At 38.4% G+C, this 10,392-nt stretch overlaps 1 protein-coding gene across 5 annotated transcripts in view; it reads right to left on the reverse strand.

Moving 5' to 3' along the window:
- Nucleotides 1–383: 383 nt before the first annotated feature.
- The window catches only part of RASA2 (RAS p21 protein activator 2), a 117,037-nt gene continuing 107,028 nt past the window's right edge, over nucleotides 384–10,392 (reverse strand). For all 5 annotated transcript variants that reach the window (XM_010858182.1, XM_010858180.1, XM_010858183.1 and 2 more), the window contains 5 exons: nucleotides 8,476–8,558; nucleotides 7,418–7,626; nucleotides 6,605–6,708; nucleotides 5,025–5,214; nucleotides 384–3,453 (listed from right to left, as the gene is read on the reverse strand). In XM_010858182.1, the coding sequence (XP_010856484.1) occupies nucleotides 3,426–3,453; nucleotides 5,025–5,214; nucleotides 6,605–6,708; nucleotides 7,418–7,626; nucleotides 8,476–8,558 (614 nt within the window). In that variant the 3' untranslated portion in view covers nucleotides 384–3,425. The remainder of the gene's footprint in view (nucleotides 3,454–5,024; nucleotides 5,215–6,604; nucleotides 6,709–7,417; nucleotides 7,627–8,475; nucleotides 8,559–10,392) is intronic.

Consider the following 10,392-nt stretch of genomic DNA (forward strand, 5'->3'; position numbering starts at 1 on the left):
GAGGCTGCTGAGGGTAGTAACGGGGAAGATCCTGGCTCCTTTCACTGGGGGCACAAGTCAGCTCTAAACTGTGGACTCAGATGAGTGGAACATACCCCCACATACTGGACGTGCACGGCTCTCGGGAACGACGGGTCCTGCACAGCACCTGCACACAGCAGGTCCTCCAGACAAGTCTGCTGAATGAACAAACAAGGGCCTCGGTCCAAACAACCAGCCCAGATAAATGCCGCAGGAGGTTTCTGCACCCTTTTCAGATGGCTTGCTCTTCTGTTATTGAGGACTCCTCACTTGCTATTCCCTTCCTAATAGGTGAGTTATGGTCATTCTAATGAGCAGAGATTCTCACATCAGTGAGAAAGTGAGGTCACGCAGAGAGTGGACAGGCTTCTTGTAATTTATTTGTTATTTCCAAGCAACAGCTACAAAAGTTTTTAATTTTTATAATACTCTTGATAAGAAAATAAAATTTAAATAAAAATACATTCTCAACAGTACAACATGGTTACACAAATTCACTACATTAAGTTTTGATAACTTACATTTTCAAACTGGACACTGTAAAAACCAATATTTACTAGCAACATATTAATTTCCAAGTTAATAAAAATGGAAGCAGATAGTATCAATTGAGACTGGTAATTTAGAATGAGTCCTGTAGTTTTCGCATACTGTAAGGACACCTAAAAGGCTTTGAGGCTTTTTGTCTTTACAGGATGTACCGTTAGAACAAATTAAAGGTGCTTTTACTTAAAAATGACATCTGTCTTCTAAAACCTGGCATGAATAAGCCTTTCTGAAAAATGAATGAAATTAGGCTTCAGAAACAGAAACAAAAGCTACATCATTCATCACCCTTTTTTTTTTTTTTTTGTACAATTAGCAAAGCCTTGTTTTGACACTTAAATCATTACCCGTGATATTATAAACATACTTCTTTGGCAAAGAAAATAGTTCAATTTGATAAATTATATTCCTGGGAGTAAAAAAATGTTGCTATTGCCTATTATCATATTAAATGAATATTAAAAAACAAAGCTAAACAAAGAACAAACGATGACAACAAAACAAGCGACACGCCACCATAATTTCAAATGATGGAAATGGCTAAACTAAGAACCAAGTCGGCATTTATGGCAAGAGTTCCTCCGGATCATCCTTTGCTTGCTTTCTTTGGGTTTTCACGGCGTTAGGGTAAAGTGAGCTGCCATGTATTTTTCAAGTTTGGAAAAGGGAGAGAAAGCAGATCAGGTAGTAAAAATCAAAGTACTCATAAGTAACAGCAGAAGAATGAGGCCCTTGGAAGCAAGTAAAAGTACCTCGGTTATCTTTGGGTCCCACTGACATGGTCTCTTATTTCAGAAGACTTTCAAAGAAAATTTCATTTCACATTACTTGTTTTTAGGCTGTGCCAAGGTGGTTAATTCCAGTCAAACTGGCTGTTTAAAAGTGAAGAAAAGAACTAGTAACTGAATTCTTTTCAAATTCTGAGTTACATATTCAGACAGCCTTGGTCCCTTTGAGAACACTGTGATCTTTAAAAACAGTCATAACTTGGTATTATGTTACCAAGGGCTTGATATTAGAAATGTCAGAATATAAGTCAAGAAGCCACTGGAGAGCAATGAGTGGTACCTGGCAATGCTCACATGGCCTTTCCAGGCGGACATTCAGAGACTCTGAAAAGGAAATTTCAATCTGAATAAAATTCAACAGTGAGAAATGGATTAAAACAGTAAAATTCTTTCACACTGATTAATCAGTGGAGTTTATGGAATCTACAAATTCATAAAATTTAAAAGTCTTTTTCAAACTTGTCTTTAAAATGGGCCAGGAATAACTTAATGCAGACTAGGACTGATCCTTAAATAAAACTAACTGATTTTTACAAGTCCTTTAGAGAAATACATTGCTTAGTTGTAATCATTTATGGAACTTTGATTGTTTGCCAATGGTCTTTAAAAATAATTACCCAGTAACGTTATAATTTAAAAACAATTACTCACCAATAACATAATTGGCAAAGTGTATCTTGAAATATAGCTTATGTTCAGGGAAACAAAAAAGCACTACTAGCTAGACTTACATTAATAAGTCACAGTTTTAAACAGAAACGTGTAAAATACTCCAAGGTTCAAAGTACCACATTTAGAAAATGTTTTGAATTTAAAAACACATAGTAAGAGTACCATGGTTTTTAATACTGATGAAGCGAAGTGTATTCCTCTTAACTTCAAGGTGGCCACTTGCTTCGACTGCTTATTTACAGTTGTGATTTTTAGGATAAAGGTAAATTATTAGGGAAAAACAGGATTCAAACAGTTGCTTGCCCAATTCCATTTGGCTGGCAGGCAATAAGGAAACAGCAGTGAAATATAAACATTTTCAAGAAAGCATTATTTCTAGACTTAAACACTGATCATTCAACTGATCATAAAGGTTAGATACCATGGAGTATCTGAAGCATAATCTGGGGTCGCCCAGATGAGTAAAGTGCACCGAGTGACTGTCCTCGAGTTGGATCTCACCCTCACGTGGGGAGGAGGGCGTCCCGTGGTGGCGGCCCTTATAATGACGGGGCAACGAGTGAAGTCAAGTGATTGTACCACCACCTGTCCCCACTGTTTACTTTCTCTTCTTTTTCAGAAGTGAAGTCCTTAGAAGTCACAACAACCTGAACTCTCAAATCAAAAATATGAGTACCTGATGTTTAAACGGTGAAAAAAAATTTAGTGGTCTGGTTGTATTTCATCTGCCATCACTCATCCCACATGTAAACAAGATGCAGACAACAGTACATGTTCCCTGATTTCTCCTATCTGAGCTCTGTTTGCATCTCTAAATGGGTAAAAGGGTCCACCAACTTCCAAGGATACTGTGGTAGTTTCTAAAGTTTCTGTCACTGTCTCTAATGTAATCTGTAATGACCGATGGGCCAAAGGAGATCTTTTTTGTTTTTTTTTGAAGAGGAAGGGTCTAGATGAACTAAACGGAAAGCTCTGAATAGTCATGGATTGAAATTTTCTAGTAAAACACAATGTTGGCAGTATAGAGCAGGCACTAATGGTAGTGAAAAGTCCACAGAACATGGAGTGTTACAAGAAGAGATGGTTTCTTGCTATGGAGGAGTTCTCCTTTTGTTATAAAGCTTCTTTAGGAAGAGTCTTTCTATTAAAAAGAAGTTGCGGAAACATGGCTTTCGACACATAAGATATGAAGGGAATCCTGGGTTTTAAATTCTCTAGTGAAACATCACACCAGAATTTCCAAACAGTTAGTTTCAATTATTAAATATTAAATACAATGTGAATGCAGATGACAGTGAAGCCGATGTTCATTCTTAAATACTATGAACAAAATACACGATGAATTGAAAAACTCCAACTAAAATATCTTCCAGTTCTTCCGAATCAATTGGCCAAACTCTAAAATATTTTCCCGATTGGATTTTCCCTAGAAAATAATAAAAATAATTTTTCAAATGTTGAAGAAAATTGTAAAAAGTAACAAATATCTCATAGTATCCAGTGTCTGTAATTCTCTCTTGCCAAGTCCTACGTCACTGATTCAGCAAGCTTTTTGTGACTACCCAGTAAATGTCAGGCACTGTTTGAGCAACTGTGGACACAGAGGTGAAGACAAATGACAAACCCTTGGCCCTGTGGAGCCTATATTCTGCTACAGAGAAAATAAGATAAACAAATAAAATATTTAGCACAAGAAAGAGTGCTAGGTTTTAAGTGAGAAAAATACAACTGGAAGGGGTATAGTGTGTGTGGGTACGGTGGGGGAGGATACTACTTAGGAAGGATGCCAAGCACTGGCTAGAACCTCACGGAAACCTGCCATGGCTCCAAGAAAACTGCATTACTTTACCGCTGGAAGAGAACAAAATATACTAATGTAGAAAAGACAGTAACAGGATGCTTACAATAACCTTTTTACTGTACTGAGCCTTCCATCTAGGCAGAACACAAATATTTATACTGGTCAAACTGATTTTTACTGTTTATAAAACACAATTAAAATGATCAATCCATGTAAGTTAAAAAAAATACTTAAAATGGTTGGGGCCAAGATTCAAAGCCCCCTTATGAATCAGCTCTATGGGTTCCCTGATTGCTCAGTTGGAAAGAATCCGCCTGCAACGCAGGAGACCTGGGTTCAACCCCAACTGTACCTCTGTGCAAACAGAAGCCTGATTCTAGTGCTGGTGCTGGGTAGCCCCCATGGTTCAGGGGAAGCCAGGGTAAATTCAGACAAGGTTTCTTTCCTTTTGAGGAAGAAACAGCTCTTTCTGCCTCTAGACACTATTATTATAAATGTGAACTATTGCAGCCCAGCTGTGACCATAAGGGCACCAGCCTGAGGAAGACAGAAATCATCTTGTTTGATTTCTAATGGCTGAGTGGCTGGATCATCCTTGATGACAGTGTTGAGCTAAACTAGCTAAATGTAGAAATCAGGACTTTTAATTTGTGAGAGTAAATGTTTTCCTATTATTTAAGCCATTGAGATTTTGTTACTTGCTGCTAAAAAAAATCTAATTGATGGAATGTAAAGTACTTGGCACAGTGTCTAGTGGTGAGGAAGAAGGTCCTTAATAACTGTTGTTGCTGTTCCTGTCAGTGTCCATCTGCCTCTGAGATGGATCCAAAGCATCAATTATAAAATACTTCTAGCACTGTCAAAGCTAATTTTTTTTGTACTTAGGATGTATAAAGGTACTCTGACAGACAAAGAAGAGGATCAGTAAAAATCAAAACAAGAAGCTACTAAGTATTCAATTCAATGATTAAACTGAAATATAACACTGAAGGTGACGATAAGGTACTGCCCCAACACAATGAATGATGCTAGAATTGAAAAGACTCCTGCAGGAGTGACTCCGGAGATTCCTGCACAAGAGAAAGGTTCTAAGTTGGTCTTGAGAGAGGAAGGTAGGCAGGAGACCTGCACTTCGGGTAGCAGAGGAAAGTGCAAACTGTGTTCAAAAATGTCTGAAGTATCTTAACAGTACTTACTTGCTCCCGTATTTTGCACTACTTGATCTTTTCTTCCTATACTTTTCATGAGGTTCATCTAGCTTCTCTATGACACTTTTTATTTGTTGAATTGTCTTGAAGGTTGTTACAGAATCCTCAATTACAAAGTTGGAATAGTCATCAGGCTCTTTCTGTGGTCCTTGATAGACTGCTATAGTTCCACAAGCCTCTACAAGAAGAAATGAAATCTCTGATCAGACAACTAAATCCATTAAGCATAATCTGTAATATAAATAAAGAACTTTTCAAGAGGGGCTCAAGCTGGGAAAAGCTCCCTTGGAAATGCATAGACAACCAAAATCCATACATTTTATTAATTATAATTACATATGCAAAAACAAAATTTTTATTTAAAGAACTCCTTTGGGAGTTTGTCACCTTCCATATAGGTAACATTTTGATAAATGCCTTTGACTGTGTGGATCACGATAAACTGTGGGAAATTCTGAAAGAGATGGGAATACCAGACCACCTGACCTGCCTCTTGAGAAACCTGTATGCAGGTCAGGAAGCAACAGTTAGAACTGGACATGGAACAACAGACTGGTTCCAAATAGGAAAAAGAGTATGTCAAGGCTATATATTGTCACTCTGTTTATTTAACTTATATGCAGAGCACATCATGAGAAACGTTGGGCTGGAGGAAGCACAAGCTGGAATCAAGATTGCCGGGAGAAATATCAGTAACCTCAGATACGCAGTGTACCCTTAGGGCAGAAAGTGAAGAGGATGAGTGATGAAAGTGAAAGAGGAGAGTGAAAAAGTTGGCTTAAAGCTCAACATTCAGAAAACTAAGATCATGGCATCCAGTCCCATCACTTCATGGGAAATAGATGGGGAAACAGTGGAAACAGTGTCAGATTTTTGGGGGCTCCAAAATCACTGCAGACGGTGACTGCAGCCATGAAATTAAAAGACACTTACTCCTTGGAAGGAGGGTTATGACCAACTTAGATAGCATATTCAAAAGCAGAGGAATTACTTTGCCAACAAAGGTCCATCTAGTCAAGGCTATGGTTTTCCCAGTGGTCATGTATGGATGTAAGAGTTGGACTGTGAAGAAGGCTGAGTGCCGAAGAATTGATGCTTTTGAACTGCGGTGTTGAAGAAGACTCTTGAGAGTCCCTTGGACTGCAAGGAGATCCAACCAGTCCATTCTAAAGGAGATTAGTCCTGGGTGTTCTTTGGAAGGAATGATGCTAAAGCTGAAACTCCAGTACTTTGGCCACCTCATGCGAAGAGTTGACTCATTGGAAAAGACTCTGATGCTGGGAGGGACTGGGGGCAGGAGGAGAAGGGGACGACAGAGGATGAGATGGCTGGATGGCATCACCGACTCAATGAACATGAGTTTGAGTGAACTCCGGGAGTTGGTGATGGACAGGGAGGCCTGGCATGCTGCAATTCATGGGGTTGCAAAGAGTTGGACACGAATGAGCAACTGAACTGAACTGAACTGAATGAGAATCTTTTGACTTTAAGATAATGCCAAAGCAACACTTCAGGTACTGGTAATGAAGGATCATGATTATATAAAAGAATTTTAATTATATACTTACCTTCCATTTTATGCAGCTTAAGTAAACTGAGGGTGAAAAGGGAATAAATTCTTTCTGTTTCTCTGTCTTCATCAATATCTATTTGTATGTCTGCAGGGACACCTCTGTGTAAAAATGAAATAAAACACACTGGAAAAATATCATTTTGTTAACATGCTAAAGACTTCTGACTGTTTGAGACTGAAAACAGAAACACAGAATTTTGTAAAAGGAACCTTAGGAATCTAGTCTAACTTGATAATTAAATAGATTGAGATTCTTAGGTTTGGTCATTATGTGACTATACTCAAAAGGAAGAGGATTTTAAGTGCAATCATTTTCACTACTTGTGCTTCATCATATTACTTTGTAAGTCTGTAAAGCTACCATGGCTGTTCCACGCAATTACAACAAGAATGCTAGGCCCTTCTTCCTCAATACCTTGCTCAAGTTTGCACATCTATTTAAACACTGCCCTTTTTTTGACTTGTGAAATCACAATTTACTGAGAATATTTTCATCACCCCAAAAGAATCTCTGTATTCATTAAGTACTCCCCATTGTTCCCTCCCTCAAATCCCTCACAACTGCTAATCTACTTTGTCACCATAAATTTACCTATGCTGGATACTTCATGTAAGTGTTACCCCGAAGTACATGGCCTTTGTGTCGGACTTCTTTTAGCATGTTTTTCTGGCTTTTTTTCAGCATGTTTTCAAGGTGCATCCATGCACGTATCAGGACATCATTCCGTTTTATGGATGAATAATATAATATCTCATTGTATGGATACAGCATTTAAGACACTGCCTTTGTAATCAAAAAGAAACTTACGCAGTACAAGGCTTACAGCCGAGAGCATTTTCACTAGTCTCCAGACAGCAGAGCCAGTTTCCGTTTAGATATGCGGAGGGGTGATAAGAGCTGAGTCTGTTCTGATTGCATCGGCTCACCCTGCAGAGCACATCTATCCATTCATTAGCTTCTACACAATTATTTGCCTGGACATAGAGTGGTTTCTCCGTGTGTATCACTTGGAACATCTTCACAGACAATTAAGACAAAAAGTTAGTAACAGTCTAAAAATCAAACACAGTACAGAACACAAGAAGGTATGTAGCAGAAATGTAGTCTGCGTGTAGGTAACTGTTGCTCAGGTACATCATAAACGGTTATGTCCCCAGGACTGCTGGAGTTATACGGTACTCAACAGTACAACAGAATATAATGTTTAGAAACCACACAAGTCCTAGGGAAGGGGCTATCATACACATAGGAATAAAGGGAGAGAATTTCAGGTAGAGGAAAACCTATGGGTAAAGACAGCAGTGGGCAAATAGAAACAAGGAAATCATCTTGGTTACTTGAGTGCACTGGTATCTATTGGTATGTACTGAAGGGCAGCAGAGGATTAGGCTGCACAGACAGGCTGGGACTATATTCTGAAGGTCAAGCTGAGAAATTTGATAAAACTCAAGTATTGAGAGAAGTTGTTTAGTCTCTCAGTTGTTTCTGACTCTTTCGACTCCACGGACTGCAGCCCACCAGGCTCCTGTCTATGGGGTTTCCCAGGCAAGGATACTGGAGATGGTTGCCATTCCCTTCTCCAGGGGATCTTCCCAACCCACGGATCGAACCTGCATCTACTGCACTGGCAGGCGAATTCTTCACCACTGAGCCCATTGAGCACAGAATTCTTAAATGAAAAAAGTGCCTTTAACTTAATAGGTGAGGTGGACTATACAAAGCATCAACAGTAATGGACAATTTTAAACAGAGTTCCAGCTACGAATTATAAGATATTAATGATTAAAAACAAATACTAAACTTCTTGTAAAATTTTCAGCTAAGTAATATATGCAGTTTAAAAAACTTTAAATTATATAACTTACATTTTTCTTGTTGAAAGAGCTCTCTTCCAGTTTTTCCACAGCAAGAATGTTTTTCACTGGAATTGTGTAAATTGCATCTTTGCCTAAATTATAAAAGAAGATAAAACTAAAATAATTTTCATCAATTATAAAGGTGAAAGGTTAACTCTATATGGTTTAAGATCATTCTCTTGACGGTGGGTGTGTAAGTGACCTACACATTTCCAAATGGTGCACCATAAATATGTTTTATGGACCAAATGAATCTTGTTTTCCACGATATGACTTCCTCTTTAATTAATATTAAAACATTTTCATGGAAAAATTAGGGAATAAATTTGATCTCTGTAGAAAATAAAAATATTATTGTACTTTGTAACATTAATTATATGGAGACTGAAAAAATACATAATTTACAATAAAGGCCTACTCAAAACTTGCTGAGACATGGAATTTTCTTCATGGAGTTATTACATAAACAAAGAATCTGACTGTACCTAAGTGGATTTTTCTGCTTCTCCAACCTAATATTTAATTAAGGAACTAACCCTCAAAACAATTATTTGAAACTGAAAAATTGTTCATTACTTTTGCGTACTGTCTGGTCAGCTGACTAGAGCTACCAAATTTACTTTAAGAGATACAGGGAATAAAAGTAAAAATTTTACTTGGTAGAGTGAATCATTAACCTAATTTAAGAATTTGGAAATTTGTTTGCTAAAGGGGCTCCACAATAGCATGAGGCTATGATGCATTTCAACTTAAAATTTACTTGAATAAAATACATTCATATAATCATGCTGCTGCTAAGTCGCTTCAGTCGTGCTGGACTCTGTGCGATCCCATAGATGGAAGTCAACCAGGCTCCCCCATCCGTGGGATTCTCCAGGCAAGAGTACTGGAGTGGGTTGCCATTTCCTTCTCTGTCATATAATCATAGAAACTAAGCAAATATAATCATGAACTTTTCTGGTCATTTACATTATAAAATGTGGTTCTTAGAAAATGAAAGCTTTGCTTCCCTCCTCCCAACAAACTTCAGTTTAATGACTTGTGGGCTGAAGTGCTGAAGGTGAAGATCTTTTATATTATTCATGGATTAATGTACAGCTTTGGGGTTAAAGACACTAAAAAGGTATTCTTTATTGAACAGAGAAATTAACAAAGAGTATTTGCTAAGCTTAGTTCCTGCTGTAAAATCTAAAATACGTGTGATTCAAGCAGATGTGTGATATACAATATACAGTCACTTAATTTAGCTATCACGTTTAGCTATCCTATACCAGACACTATCCTAACCACTTGGGATAGAGCAGTGAATAGAACATATAAGGCCCCTAATGGAGTTTGCATTTAGGTCTGGAAAGACTGACGAGGACAAATATTAGGTAGAGATAAATGCAATAAAGATAGCAACATAAAGTGATGCGACAGGAAGTAATTGGGATGTTACTTTAAGTTGGGCAGTTAGGGAAAACTTTTCTGAAGAAATGACATTTAAATACAACAATTACAAATTATATATACATGTGAAAATAGGAAAAGACTATCAGCGGTCTGCTGGAAGCAGACAAGATCAAATTTATGAAGGGGTGAGGGGAGGCGAGGAGGGAAGAAACTGCAAGAAGCCACAGCTGGAGCCGCATGGAGGAAAAGACACATTTGCAAAAGGAGGGCTGGTCAGAAGAGCTTCAAGCCAGAGTCACTGGACACAGCGAGCTGGGGGGAGAGGGGGGGCATACTTAGATGTCTATCAGGATGACTACATGGTAAGCTGCATTTGGAGCAGCTGGGTCAATTAGGTCCTCACATACTGTCCCCCTCAACCCGCTTGTACTAAGCAGCAGTCCACAGAGGCACAGTCCCAGGTTGAAGCAGTGAAGATGCATACTGGCTGGAAAGCGGGGTAGCCACAGGCTGCCGGCAGGGCCCACGCCC

Source organism: Bison bison, unplaced genomic scaffold (assembly GCF_000754665.1).
Source record: "Bison bison bison isolate TAMUID 2011002044 unplaced genomic scaffold, Bison_UMD1.0 scf7180017864384, whole genome shotgun sequence".
Classification (NCBI taxonomy): Eukaryota; Metazoa; Chordata; class Mammalia; order Artiodactyla; family Bovidae; genus Bison; species Bison bison.